At 41.3% G+C, this 16,202-nt stretch overlaps 2 protein-coding genes across 5 annotated transcripts in view; one reads left to right on the top strand and one right to left on the bottom strand.

Moving 5' to 3' along the window:
• LOC311125782 (uncharacterized protein) overlaps positions 1–16,202 on the bottom strand; it is a 130,844-nt gene that overhangs the window by 82,972 nt on the left and 31,670 nt on the right. The gene's annotated exons all lie outside the window — the stretch shown is intronic.
• On the top strand, positions 4,196–9,529 carry LOC311125780 (NLR family CARD domain-containing protein 3-like). Of its 3 annotated transcripts, none has more exons than XM_084199812.1 (4): positions 4,196–5,991; positions 6,303–6,447; positions 7,753–7,926; positions 9,375–9,529. In XM_084199812.1, exons 1-2 carry the CDS (start codon positions 4,607–4,609, stop codon positions 6,367–6,369), a joined length of 1,452 nt encoding a protein of 483 aa, XP_084055938.1. In that variant the 5' UTR covers positions 4,196–4,606; the 3' UTR covers positions 6,370–6,447; positions 7,753–7,926; positions 9,375–9,529. The 3 variants fall into 3 exon arrangements, with proteins under 3 accessions (XP_084055938.1, XP_084055940.1, XP_084055939.1); XM_084199814.1 differs by having other exon boundaries at positions 6,299–6,447; XM_084199813.1 differs by lacking the exons at positions 7,753–7,926; positions 9,375–9,529 and having other exon boundaries at positions 6,303–6,499.

The following is a 16,202-nucleotide window of genomic DNA, read 5'->3' as shown; positions in this document are numbered from 1 at the left end:
GAACTGCTCTCGGACTCACATATTGCTGTTCACTGGACCTTATGATCACTTAGCTGCACAGCTGATGCCCGCTGGACTGTTCCTTTACACGGTACTCTGTCCTGTTTTTTTTCTGTTTAGTCTTAGCCCAAACGTTATCGCTATTTCCAGTTGTCTTAGCTCTCTTTAATAACACGTGACTGCTTTATGCCTCTCTCCCGTGTCAATTATGCCTTGCCTATTGCTGTTTGGGTTAGTTCTTATTATACAATTTCAATGTAGAACCCCTAGTCCCTCTCAAACTGTCTCATATAGTTCCTTTGTTCCCCCCCCCATACAAGCCGAGACCGGCTCAATCGATGTCTCCAATGATGCTATCTCTTTCATTGTTACCCAACACTTAGGATTACCTGAACTGTACTCATATCCTTCCATATCCTTTTCTGTACATAATGCCCTGAATCTTTTCTACAACGCCCGGAGAACTGCCCCCTTTATTCTATGTACCCAACGCACTAGAAGACCAGTTCTTAAAGCCTTTAGTCGTATCCTTATTCTACTCCTCCTCTGTTCCTCTGGTGATGTAGAGGCTAACCCAGGCCCTGCAGCCCCCAGTATCACTCCTACTCCCCAGGAGCTATCATTTATTGACTTCTGTAACCGTAAAAGTCTTGGTTTTCTGCACATAAATATCAGAAGCCTCCTTCCTAAGTTTGAGTTATTCACTGCGTTAGCACACTCCGCCAACCCTGATGTTCTAGCAGTGTCTGAATCCTGGCTTAGGAAGGCCACCAAAAATTCTGAAATTTCCATCCCCAACTATAACATTTTCCGTCTAGATAGAACTGCCAAAGGGGGTGGAGTTGCAATCTACTGTAGAGATAGCCTGCAGAGCTCCATCATACTATCCAGGTCTGTGCCCAAACAGTTTGAGCTTTTAGTTCTAAAAATCCACCTTTCCAGAAATAAATCTCTCACTGTTGCCGCTTGCTACAGACCCCCCTCAGCCCCCAGCTGTGCCCTGGACACCATATGTGAACTGATTGCCCCCCATCTATCCTCAGAGTTCGTACTGCTTGGTGACCTAAATTGGGATATGCTTAATACCCCAGCCATCCTACAATCCAAGCTAGATGCCCTCAACCTCACGCAAATTATCAACGAACCTACCAGGTACAACCCTAAATCCGTAAACATGGGTACCCTCATAGATATCATCCTGACTAACTTACCCTCTAAATACACCTCCGCTGTCTTCAACCAGGATCTCAGCGATCACTGCCTTATTGCCTGCGTCCGTAACGGGTCCGCGGTCAAACGACCACCCCTCATCACTGTCAAACGCTCCCAAAAACACTTCAGCGAGCAGGCCTTCCTAATTGACCTGGCCCAGGTATCCTGGATGGATATAGATCTCATTCCGTCAGTAGAGGATGCCTGGTTGTTCTTTAAAAGTAATTTCCTCTCAATCTTAAATAGACATGCCCCATTCAAAAAATACAGAACTAAGAACAGATATAGCCCCTGGTTCTCCTCAGACTTGACTGCCCTTGACCAGCACAAAAACATCCTGTGGCGTACTGCATTAGCATCAAATAGCCCCCGTGATATGCAACTTTTCAGGGAAGTTAGGAACCAATATACACAAGCAGTTAGGAAAGCAAAGGCTAACTTTTTCAAACAGAAATTTGCATCCTGTAGCACTAACTCCAAAAAGTTTTGGGACACTGTAAAGTCCATGGAAAATAAGAGCACTTCCTCCCAGCTGCCCACTGCACTGAGGCTAGGAAACACTATCACCACCGATAAATCTACAATAATCGAGAATTTCAACAAGCATTTTGCTACGGCTGGCCATGCTTTCCACCTGGCTACCACTACCCCGGCCACCAGCTCTGCACCCTCCGCTGCAACTTGCCCATGCCCCCCCCGCTTCTCCTTCACACAAATCCAGACAGCTGATGTTCTAAAAGAGCTGCAAAATCTGGACCCCTACAAATCATCTGGACTAGACAATCTGGACCCTTTCTTTCTAAAACTAGCCGCCGAAATTGTCGCAACCCCTATTACTAGCCTGTTCAACCTCTCTTTCGTAACGTCTGAGACCCCCAGAGATTGGAAAGCTGCCGCGGTCATCCCCCTCTTCAAAGGGGGTGACACTCTAGATCCAAACTGTTACAGACCCATATCCATCCTGCCCTGCCTTTCAAAAGTTTTTGAAAGCCAAGTCAACAAACAGATCACCAACCATTTCGAATCCCACCGTACCTTCTCCGCTATGCAATCCGGTTTCCGAGCTGGTCATGGGTGCACTTCAGCCACGCTCAAGGTCCTAAATGATATTATAACCGCGATCGATAATAGACAGTACTGTGCAGCCGTTTTCATTGACCTGGCCAAGGCTTTCGACTCTGTCAACCACCGCATTCTTATTGGCAGACTAAATAGCCTTGGTTTCTCTAATGACTGCCTCGCCTGGTTCACCAACTACTTCTCAGATAGAGTTCAATGTGTCAAATCGGAGGGCCTGTTGTCTGGACCTATGGCAGTCTCTATGGGGGTGCCACAGGGTTCAATTCTTGGGCCAACTCTTTTCTCTGTGTATATCAATGACGTCGCTCTTGCTGCTGGTGACTCTCAGATCCACCTCTACGCAGACGACACCATTTTGTATACATCTGGCCCTTCATTGGACACTGTGTTAACAAACCTCCAAACGAGCTTCAATTCCATACAACACTCCTTCAGTAGCCTCCAACTGCTCTTAAACACTAGTAAAACAAAATGCATGCTCTTCAACCGAACGCTGCTTGCACCCGCCCACCCGACTAGAATCACTACTCTAGACGGGTCTGACCTAGAGTACGTGGACAACTACAAATATCTAGGTGTCTGGTTAGACTGTAAACTCTCCTTCCAGACTCACATTAAGAATCTCCAATCCAAAGTTAAATCTAGAATCGGTTTCCTATTTCGCAACAAAGCCTCCTTCACTCATGCTGCCAAACATGCCCTTGTAAAACTGACTATCCTACCGATCCTTGACTTCGGCGATGTCATTTACAAAATAGCCTCCAACACTCTACTCAGCAAATTGGATGTTGTCTATCACAGTGCCATCCGTTTTGTCTCCAAAGCCCCATATAATACCCACCACTGTGACCTGTACGCTCTTGTTGGCTGGTCCTCACTACATATTCGTCGCCAAACCCACTGGCTCCAGGCCATCTATAAATCACTGCTAGGCAAATCCCCGCCTTATCTTAGCTCACTGGTCACCATAGCAACACCCACCCGTAGTCTGCGCTCCAGCGGGTTTATCTCACTGGTCATCCCCAAAGCCAACACCTCCTTTGGCCGCAATTCCTTCCAGTTCTCTGCTGCCAATGACTGGAACAAATTGCAAAAATCTCTGAAGCTGGAGACGCTTATCTCCCTCACTAACTTTAAGCATCAGTTGTCAGAGCACCTTACCGATCACTGCACCTGTACACAGCCCATCTGAAATTAGCCCGCCCAACTACCTCATCCCTATATTGTTATTTATTTTGCTCATCTGTACCCCAGTATCTCTATTTGCACATCATCTCTTGCACATCATTCCAGTGTTAATACTAAATTGTAATTATTTTGCACTATAGCCTATTTTATTGCCTTACCTCCATAACTTGCTAAATTTGCACACTGTATATTAATTGTATTTCTGTTGTATTTTTTTTGATTTTTGTTTTATTTTACCCCATATGTAACTCTGTGTTGTTGTTTTTATCGCACTACTATGCTTTATCTTGGCCAGGTCGCAGTTGTAAATGAGAACTTGTTCTCAACTGGTTTACCTGGTTAAATAAAGGTGAAATAAATAAAAAATAAAAAAAAGACAGAGGAGAGAGAGAGAGAGAGAGAGAGAGAGAGAGAGAGAGAGAGAGAGAGAGAGAGAGAGAGAGAGAGAGAGAGAGAGAGAGAGAGAGAGAGAGAGAGAGAGAGAGAGAGAGAGAGAGAGAGAGAGAGAGAGAGAGAGAGAATACCAATAATAATATAAGAGAGAGATATAATCAGTCACTCCAGTGTGGAATGCATTATGAAAACATTTACACATTTATACTGTCAGTTAAGAGAATGAATTATTATCATGTACAACTTTATAACACAGTCCCACAATACTGTAGGCATAAAAACAGACGTAATATTAATATCCTCTGTGTTATTTCTTTATTCAGATGAGCTTGCTGTGATTTGCCAACGTGAACTCAAATCTAATCTAAAGAAGAAGTTTCAATGTGTATTTGAGGGGATCGCTAAACAAGGAAACCCAACACTTCTCAATAAGATCTACACAGAGCTCTACATCACAGAGGGTGGAACAGGAGAGGTCAATAATGAACATGAGCTGAGACAGATTGAGACAACAACCAGGAAACAAGCAAGACCAGAGACTGCAATCAAATGTAACGACATCTTCAAACCCTTAACTGGACAAGACAAACTTATCAGAACTGTGCTGACAAAGGGAGTCGCTGGCATTGGAAAAACAGTCTCTGTGCAGAAGTTCATTCTGGACTGGGCTGAAGGAAAAGCAAATCAGGATGTCCAATTTGTATTTTCATTCCCTTTTCGGGAGCTGAATTTGATGAATGGTGAAAAACACACTTTGATTGAACTTCTCAATCACTTCTCAATCGAAACCAGAGAATCAAGAATCTCCAACTACCACAAGTACAAAGTTCTGTTCATCTTTGATGGTCTGGATGAGTGCCGACTGCCCCTAGACTTCCAGAAGAACAAGATCTGTTGTGACGTCACAGAGTCAACCTCAGTGGATGTTCTGCTGACAAATCTCATCAAGGGAAATCTGCATCCCTCTGCTCTCCTCTGGATGACTACCCGACCTGCAGCAGCCAATCAGATCCCTTCAGGGTGTGTTGACCAGGTGACAGAGGTACGAGGGTTCAATGACCCACAGAAGGAGGAGTACTTCAGGAAGAGATTCAGTGATGAGGACCTGGCCAGCAGAATCATCTCACACATAAAGACATCAAGGAGCCTCCACATCATGTGCCACATTCCAGTCTTCTGTTGGATTTCTGCAACAGTCCTTGAACACATGTTGAGTACAGACAAGAAAGAAGAGATGCCCAAGACTCTGACTGAGATGTACACACACCTTGTGGAGTTTCATACCAAACAGAAGAATGAAAAGTATCTTGGGAAAGAAGAGACAGGTCCACACTGGAATAAAGAGAGCATTCCGTCACTGGGAAAACTGGCTTTTCAACAGCTTATGAATGGCAATCTGATTTTCTATGAAGAAGACCTGAAAGAGGCTGGTATTGATGTCAATGAAGCCTCAGTGTACTCAGGATTGTGCACACAGCTCTTTAAAGAGGAATGTGGGCTGTACCAGGACAAGGTGTACTGCTTCGTGCATCTGAGCATTCAGGAGTTTCTGGCTGCTGTATATGTGTTCCTCTCATTCATCAACAACAATGAAAATCTAATGGATGAACCTCAATCATTGTCCAAATACTTTTTTGTGCTATTCAGAGACAAGCCTGAAGTTACTTTCTACAAGAGTGCTGTGGATAAAGCCTTACAAAGTAAGACGGGAAACCTTGACCTTTTCCTCCGCTTCCTTCTGGGCCTCTCACTGGAGTCCAATCAGAAGCACTTACGAGGTCTACTGACAAAGACAAGAAGCAGCTCACAGAGCCATGAAAAAACAGTAAAGTACATCAAGGAGAAGATCAGGGAGAATCCCTCTCCAGAGAGGTGCATCAATCTGTTCCACTGTCTGAATGAACTGACTGACCATTCTCTAGTGGAGGAGATCCAAAGCTACCTGAGATCAGGAAGTCTCTCAGAAGCCAAATTGTCACCTGCACAGTTGTCAGCTCTGGTCTTTGTGTTGCTGACTTCAGAAAAGGAGCTGGATGTGTTTGACCTGAAGAAATACTCCAGATCAGAGGAAGGTCTTCTGAGGCTGCTGCCAATGGTCAAAGCCTCCAGAGCTGCTCTGTGAGTACATAAAATGACATTTAAGAACTAATCATCAGGAAGAAATATTCAGTTTAGAGAAATATATGTATTATAATATGTATATAATATATAGTATTACATTGAAAAACTTACTGAATCAGTGCATTGGTGTTCAGATTAGTATGACAATATGACCATACAATTCTAGGAGACTGAAGATGAATCTATATGTTGTTTAAGAGAATAAACCAAATGCATCTGCCATTGTCCTTCTACACTACTGGTGTTAAATTAACAGTGTGTTTGTGAAATCTTGATGATCTCTTCATTCTGTGGACTCACAAAGGAAGGCTGTGCTTCTCTGGTCTCAGCTCTGAAGTCAAACCCCTCACACCTGAGAGAGCTGGATCTGATTAACAATGACCTGAAGGATTCAGGAGTGAAGCTGCTCTCTGCTGGACTGGGGAATCCCCACTGTAAACTGGAGACTCTGAGGTCAGTATTCCTGTAGTTGGTCAACAAGTGATAACTGTTTACCAGATCCACATGTGTTTACCAGGCACACTTAGTCCACACCATATGTGTTAGGACAGTGAAGCTTACAGTTTTTAATTTGGCGCTATGCTCCAGCAATTTGGATTTGAAATAGAATGTTTCATATTAGGTGATTTGGACATATTCAATTATATTGTATTAAAATAGTCATAAGTTTAGTATTTGGTCCCATATTCCTTACCCGCAGTGATTACATCAAGCTTGTGATTCTACAAACTTGTTGAATGCATTTGCAGTTTGTTTTGGTTGTGTTTTGGATTATGTTTTCCCCAATAGAAACTGAATGGTGAATAATGTCCTGTCATTTTGGAGTCACTTCACTTGTATTGTCAGTAAGAATAGAAGATGTTTCTGAACACTTCTACATTCATGTGGATGCTACCATGATTATGAATAATCATGAATGAATCGTGAATGATGATGAATGAGAAAGTTACAGAGGAACAAGGATCATACCCCCTCTGTTATTGGTAATGGTGAGAGGTTAGCATGTTTTGTTGTAGCCTCTGTAACTTTCTCATTCATTATTATTCATGATTCATTCATGATTTTTCTTAATCATGGCATCATCTGGATTAATTTAGTAGTGTTTAGAAACATGTTATCTACTCACTTAGACAGAAAATTACTCCAGTCATCATCCACCATTCAGTTACTATTGGACAAAACATAACCCAAAACACAACCAAAACAAACTGCAAATGCAACCAACGAGTTTGAGACCAAATACTAAACTATTGACTACTTTAACACACTATAAGTGAATTGGTCAGAATACTTATGACTTCTTCAAATGGGGGACTAGATACATAAAGTGCTTTCATTTCTAAACGGTGAAACAGATATGTATTAAAATACCCTCAAATAAAAGGTGACATTATATACTGTCACCTCATATGAAACATTTGATCTCAAATCCAAAATGTTGGAGTATAGAGCCACATTTAAAATGTTAGCTTCACTGTCAAACTATATATGGTGTGGACTGTATACTCAATACAATCTAAATATGATACCTCACTGTCTGTCTTTTGACTGATACTGCTTTTTAAACTGCTCTGGTCAGTCTACTCAAATATTTGTACTATACATTTTTCTATCTACAAGCAATATTATGATTTTTTTCTAATAATAATATATAAATGGCAGGTTTCAGGACACTGGTATGAATGAAAAAATATACTGCCACTATTTTCACCACCAAAGAATAGCAGTGTGGTTTTAATATGATTTGACTCTTTGCAGGCTGTCAGGCTGTCTAGTCACAGAGGAAGGCTTTGCTGCTCTGGTCTCAGCTCTGAAGTCAAACCCCTCACACCTGAGAGAGCTGGACCTGAGTAACAATGACCTGACGGATTCAGGAGTGAAGCTGCTCTCTGCTGTCCTGGGGATTCCCCACTGTAAACTGGAGACTCTGAGGTCAGTATTCCTGTAGTTGGTCAACAAGTGATAACTGTTCACCAGATCCACATGTGTTTACCAGGCACACATAGTCCACACCATATGTGTTTGGACAGTGAAGTTTACAGTTTTACATTTGGTGCTATACTCCAGCATTTTGGATTTGAGATCAAATGTTTCATATTAGGTGACAGTATATAATGTCACCTTTTATTTGAGGATATTTTCATACATATCTGTGTTACTGTTTAGAAATGAAAGCACTTTATGTATCTATTTCTCCCATTTGTATATGTCGTTATAATTTGGACATATTCACTTATATTGTATTAAAGTCGTCATAAGTTTAGTATTTGGTCCCATATTCCTTACCTGCAGTGATTACATCAAGCTTGTGATTCTACAAACTTGTTGAATACATTTGCAGTTTGTCTTGGTTGTGTTTTGGATTATGTTTTTCCCAATAGAAACTGAATGGTGAATAATGTCCTGTCATTTTGGAGTCACTTCACTTGTATTGTCAGTAAGAATAGAAGATGTTTCTGAACACTTCTACATTCATGTGGATGCTACCATGATTATGAATAATCATGAATGAATCGTGAATAATGATGAATGAGAAAGTTACAGAGGAACAAGGATCATACCCCCTCTGTTATTGGTAATGGTGAGAGGTTAGCATGTTTTGTTGTAGCCTCTGTAACTTTCTCACTCATTATTATTCATGATTCATTCATGATTTTTCTTAATCATGGCATCATCAGGATTAATTTAGTAGTGTTTAGAAACATGTTATCTACTCACTTAGACAGAAAATTACTCCAGTCATCATCCACCATTCAGTTACTATTCAACAAAACATAACCCAAAACACAACCAAAACAAACTGCAAATGCAACCAACGAGTTTGGGACCAAATACTCAACTTTTGACAACTTTAATGAATTATAAGTGAAATGGTCAGAATACGTTTGACTTCGTCAAATGGGGGGACTAGATACATAAAGTGCTTTCATTTCTAAACGGTGAAACAGATATGTATTAAAATACCCTCAAATAAAAGGTGACATTATATACTGTCACCTCATATGAAACGCTTGATCTCAAATCCACAATGCTGGAGTACAGAGCCACATTTAAAATGTTATCTTCACTGTCAAAATAGAGATGGTATGGACTGTATACTCAATACAATCTAAATCTGATACCTCACTGTCTGTCTTGGACTGATACTGCTTTTTAAACTGCTCTGGTCAGTTTACTCAAATATTTGTACTATACATTTTTCTCTCTACAAGCAATACTTTGATAATTTGTCATTTCTAATAATGATACATTCATTTATGAATAGATATGGCAGGTTTCAGGACACTGATATATCTTATTATGTAGAAAAAATATACTGCCACTATTTTCACCACCAAAGAATAGGCAGTGTGGTTTTAATATGATTTGACTCTTTGCAGGCTGTCAGGCTGTCTAGTCACAGAGGAAGGCTGTGCTTCTCTGGTCTCAGCTCTGAAGTCAAACCCCTCACACCTGAGAGAGCTGGATCTGAGTAACAATGACCTGAAGGATTCAGGAGTGAAGCTGCTCTCTGCTGGACTGGGGAATCCCCACTGTAAACTGGAGACTCTGAGGTCAGTATTCCTGTAGTTGGTCAAGAAGTGATAACTGTTCACCAGATCCACATGTGTTTACCAGGCACACATAGTCCACACCATATGTGTTTGGACAGTTAAGCTTACAGTTTTACATTTGGTGCTATACTCCAGCATTTTGGATTTGAGATAAAACGTTTCATATTATATGACATTACAGAATGTCACCTTTTATTTGAGGTTAATGGTGAGAGGTTAGCATGTTTTGTTGTAGCCTCTGTAACATTCTCATTCATTATTATTCATGATTCATTCATGATTTTTCTTAATCATGTCATCATCAGGATTAATTTAGTAGTGTTTAGAAACATGTTATCTACTCACTTAGACAGGAAATTAAACCAGTCATCATCCACCATTCAGTTACTGTTGGGCAAAACATAACCCAAAACACAATCAAAACAAACTGCAAATGCAACCAACGAGTTTGGACCAAATACTCAACTTTTGACTACTGTAATACACTATAAGTGAATTGGTCAGAATATGTTTGACTTCTTCAAATGGGGGGACTAGATACATAAAGGGCTTTTATTTTTCTAAATGGTGAAACAGATATGTATAAAAATTCCCTCAAATTAAAGGTGACATTATATACTGTCACCTCATATGAAACATTTCATCTGAAATCCAAAATGCTGGAGTACAGAGCCACATTTAAAATGTTAGCTTTACTGTGAAAATAGATATAGTGTGGACTGTATACTCAATACAATCTAAATCTGATACCTCACTGTCTGTCTTTTGACTGATACTGCTTTTTAAACTAGTCTGGTCAGTCTACTCAAATATATGTACTATACATGTTTCTCTCTACAATCAATATATGATCATTTCTAATAATGAAACATTCATTAATTTATGAATAGATATGGCAGGTTTCAGGACACTGATATATCTGAATATGTTGAAAAAAGATATTGCCACTCTATTTTCACCACCAAAGAATAGGCAGTGTGGTTTTAATATGATTTGACTCTTTGCAGGCTGTCAGGCTGTCTAGTCACAGAGGAAGGCTGTGCTTCTCTGGTCTCAGCTCTGAGGTCAAACCCCTCACACCTGAGAGAGCTGGATCTGAGTAACAATGACCTGAAGGATTCAGGAGTGAAGCTGCTCTCTGCTGGACTGGGGAATCCCCACTGTAAACTGGAGACTCTGAGGTCAGTATTCCTGTAGTTGGTCAACAAGTGATAACTGTTCACCAGATCCACATGTGTTTACCAGGCACACATAGTCCACACCATATGTGTTTGGACAGTTAAGCTTACAGTTTTAAATTTGGTGCTATGCTCCAGCATTTTGGATTTGAGATATAATGTTTCATATTAGGCAACAGTACAGAATGTCACCTTTTATTTTAGGTTTTTCATACATATCTGTTTTACCGTTTAGAAATGAAAGCATTTTATGTGTCTAGTTCTCCCATTTGAAGAAGTTGTAATAATTTGGACATATTCACTTATATTGTATTAAAGTAGTCATAAGTTTAGTATTTGGTCCCATATTCCTTACCTGCAGTGATTACATCAAGCTTGTGATTCTACAAACTTGTTGAATGCATTTGCAGTTTGTCTTGGTTGTGTTTTGGATGATGTTTTTCCCAATAGAAACTGAAAGTTGAATAATGTCCTGTCATTTTGGAGTCACTTGACTTGTATTGTCAGGAAGAATAGAAGATGTTTCTGAACACTTCTACATTCATGTGGATGATACCATGATTATGAATAATCATGAATGAATCGTGAATGATGATGAATGAGAAAGTTACAGAGGAACAAGGATCATACCCCCTCTGTTATTGGTAATGGTGAGAGGTTAGCATGTTTTGTTGTAGCCTCTGTAACTTTCTCACTCATTATTATTCATGATTCATTCATGATTTGTCTTAATCATGTCATCATCAGGATTAATTCAGTAGTGTTTAGAAACATGTTATCTACTCACTTAGACAGAAAATTACTCCAGTCATCATCCACCATTCAGTTACTATTGGGCAAAACATAACCCAAAACACAACCAAAACAAACTGCAAATGCATTCAACAAGTTTGTAGAATCACAAGCTTGATGTAATCACTGCAGGTAAGGAATATGGGACCAAATACTGGTCAGAATACTTATGACTTATTCAAATGGGGGACTAGATAAATAAAGTGCTTTCATTTCTAAACGGTGAAAAAAATATACTGCCACTATTTTCACCACCAAAGAATAGCAGTGTGGTTTTAACATGATTTGACTCTTTGCAGGCTGTCAGGCTGTCTAGTCACAGAGGAAGGCTGTGCTTCTCTGGTCTCAGCTCTGAAGTCAAACCCCTCACACCTGAGAGAGCTGGATCTGAGCTACAATCACCCAGGAGACTCAGGAGTCAGACTGCTTTCTGCTGGACTGGAGGATCCACACTGCAGACTGGAGAAACTCAAGTATGTAGAGGGTTTATGTCAATGTTCATATCAGACATGTTGGAGTTATCAGGCTAGTTAAGACAAACATTCTGACCACCACTTGGACTAAGTTATATAAAGACTGTGTGTGTGTGTGTGTGTGTGTGTGTGTGTGTGTGTGTGTGTGTGTGTGTGTCCGTCCAGTGTGTGTGTGTGTGTGTGTGTGTGTGTGTGTGTTTGTGTGTGTGTGTGTGTGTGTGTGTCCAGTGTGTGTGTGTGCATTTGTATCAGGACACATACGGGACACACACACACACACACTGGACCCACAAACACACACACACACTCACACACACACGCACTGGACACACACATACACACACACACACACTGGACACACACACACACTGGACAAACACACACACACTGGACAAACACACATACACACACACACACACACTGGACACACACACTCACACACACACACCCACACTGGACAAACACACACACTGGACACACACACACACACACACATACACACACACACACACACACACAATGGACACACAAACACACTGGATACACACACAAACACACTGGACACACACTGGACACACACACACACACTCACACACTGGACACACACACACACACACTCACACACCGGACAGACACACACACACACAGAGTGGACACACACACACACACACACACACACACACAGGACACACACACAAACACACTGGACAAACACTGGACACACACTCACTCACTCACTCACTCACTCACACTGGACACACACACACACACACACACACACACACACACACACACACACTGGACACACACACTCACTCACTCACACTGGACACACACACACACACACACACACACTGGACACACACACACACTGGACACATACACACAAAGGACACAAACACACACACACACACACAAACACTGTACACACTAGACACACACAAAGTTATATGCTGTTTGTGTGTGTGTGTGTGTGTGTGTGTGAGTTCAGGTGTATCCCTCAATGACTGTCTGTTCTTCTGCTTACCGCTACAGTGTGGAACATGGTGGAGAGAACACAATGAAACCTGGACTTAGAAAATGTGAGTGTTGACTGCTGTGGAGAATATGACTAAGAATAAGTCTTAATTCAAGTGAAGTCAAAGTCAAAGACCACCATCATTACTTACTTGTTCATATTAAATATCAGCTGTAGTTCTACAGAAGCACAAATCAGGGACACCAAAGTTTACAAAGAGTTGCTTTGACAATGTGTGTGTCTGTGTGTGTGTGTGGCATGTTTGGGTTACTTTAGAAATGTGTGTGTGTGTGTGTGTGTCCAGTGTGTGTGTGTGTGTGTGTGTGTGTGTGTGTGTGGGTGTGTGTAATTAATGGGAATAAGTGCGTTTTATATTACCATACAGTATAACATATGATCATTCAACAAGTCTCAAGTTACCTTAACTTCTCCTTTTGATACCTAGAAACATCTACATTAAATGAATTAGTGAAAAGTGAGTTAATATTCTAATGTGAATGATGATGATTTCTAATATTGTGTCTGGTTTCATCCATCAGATGTCTGTGATCTCACACTGGACCTAAACACAGTAAACAGATTCCTCTCTCTGTCTGAGGAGAACAGAAAGGTGACAGGTAGGAGAGAGAAGCAGCCGTATCCTGATCACCCAGAGAGATTTGAGGTCTGGGAACAGGTTCTGTGTAGAGAGGGTCTGACTGGGCGCTGTTACTGGGAGGTAGAGTGGAGTGGGAGAGGGGCTGATATAGGAGTGGCATATAAAGGAATCAGCAGGAGAGGAGGGGGTGATGACTGTTGGCTTGGAGCCAATGACAAGTCCTGGAGTCTGTTCTGCTCTGACAACCGTTACTCTGCCTGTCACAATAAGAAGTCCACTACCATAGACGTCCCCTCCTCCAGCTCCCACAGAGTAGGAGTGTATCTGGACTGGCCAGCCGGCACTCTGTCCTTCTACAGAGTCTCCTCTGACACACTGACCCACCTGAACACATTCCACTCCACATTCACTGAGCCCCTCTATCCAGGGTTTAGGGTTTGGTATGATGGGGACTCAGTGTCCCTGTAAATAATAACCATGGTAACACTGACACACACACACACACACACACACTGGACACACACTCACACACTGTACACACACACACACACACACACACACACACTGGACAAACACACTGTACACACACACTCACACTGGATACACACACACACTGGACACACACACACTGGATACACACACACACACTGGACAAACCCACACTGGATACAAACACACACTGGACACACACACACACACACACACACACACACACACACACACACACACACACTAGACACACACTAGACACACACACACACTGGACACACACACACACAGGACACATACACACACACACACACACACACACTGGACACACACACACACACTAGACACACACACACACACACACACACACACACACACTGGACAGAAACACACACACACTGGACACACACACACACACTGGATACACACAAACACACGCACACACACACACACTGGACACACACACACACACACTGGACAGACACACACTGGACACACACACACTCACACACTGAACACACACACTATGAACACAAACACATACTGGACACACACACATTGAACACACACACACACACAGGACACACACACAGGACACACACACACACACACACACACACACACTGGACAAACACACACAGGACACACACACACACACTGGACACACATACACACACACACTGGACACATTTCCATGTGTTGTATTCTGATGAAAGGAAATCCCATATATCCTACTGGACAGGACTTTGCTATGGCATCTTCTGTTTGGGTGTCTCAGGTCAGGTCTGAGCCATGATCAGAATGTGTCTCTGTGTCTATTTCCAGCCCTGCCTTTTCTACCTGTCCTGATCTAGTGTTTCACCCCTGACCTCCTCACACCGTCTCACTGTCCATGTCTGCTTTTAGATCCCACCTCTACTTCACTGTGTTATAATGGACCTTATGCTTGTTATGTCACCTCTGGAACCAGTTATCAAACATACTGACCTTTCTGACCCTATCCCATGGCCCTACTTTCTACAACTGAACATTTAAATTCCTCTATGAGTTTTGTTTCGTGTCCATTTACTTATCTATGTATTTGTTGTATATTGGGGTTGTGCTGCAGAGCATCATGGGGGTTTGTATGTGTTGAGATGATCACGTTCCAGATAAATGGTTGAACTGATTCCTGTCTCCTGTCTCATCATTATTGAATTGTTATACAGACGTGGTTATGAAATCCACGAGACATAACAAAAGATTGGTGAAGAGTTAGTCTGAATCTACAGGAACTATTCTGTCTGGAAGAAGTGGGTTTTTACAACTGTTTAAAACTGTTATTTTCTGGGGTACAGAATAGGCTAATGTTAGCACAGTGTATTGATAGCAGAGGCTAGTGCATAGTCGAGCTAGCTAAGAAAGAGAGTTAACCAGTGGTTTAAAGTACTTAAGTAGAAATACTTTAAAGTACTACTTAATTAGTTTTTTGGGGTATCTGTACTTGACTTTACTATTTATATTTTTGACTACTTTTACTTCACTACATTCCTAAAGAAAATAATGTACTTTTTACTCCATACATTTTCCCTGACACCCAAAAGTACTCGTTACATTTTGAATGCTTAGCAGGACAGAAAATGGTCCAATTCACACCCTTATCAAGAGGACATCCCTACTGCCTCTGATCTGGGGGACTCACTAAACACAAATGCTTTGTTTGTAAATTGTCTGAGTGTTGGAGTGTGCCTCTGGCTGAATGTACATTTTAAAAAAAAGAAAATCGTCTGGTTTGCTTTATGTAAGGAATTTGAAATTATTTAAACTTGTACTTTTACTTTTGATACTTAAGTATATTTTAGCAATTACATTTACTTTTGATACTTTAGTATATTTAAAACCAAATACTTTTAGACTTTTACTCAATTAGTATTTTACTGGGTGACTTTCACTTTTAGTTGAGTCATTTTCTATTAAGGTATCTTTACTGTTACGCAAGCATGACAATTGGGTACTTTTTCCACCACTGGAGTTAACATCATCATGGACGGCAGAAAAGGACTGGAGACGGACATCGGAGCGGGAAAACAACGTGATTAAAGGGGAGGAACATACAGTGATTAAAGG

Source organism: Coregonus lavaretus (genome assembly GCF_964263955.1).
Source record: "Coregonus lavaretus genome assembly, contig: HAP1_SCAFFOLD_461, whole genome shotgun sequence".
NCBI lineage: Eukaryota > Metazoa > Chordata > Actinopteri > Salmoniformes > Salmonidae > Coregonus > Coregonus lavaretus.
The sequence above is the reverse complement of the archived record's forward strand: the minus strand, read 5'-3'. Positions and strand labels throughout refer to the sequence as shown.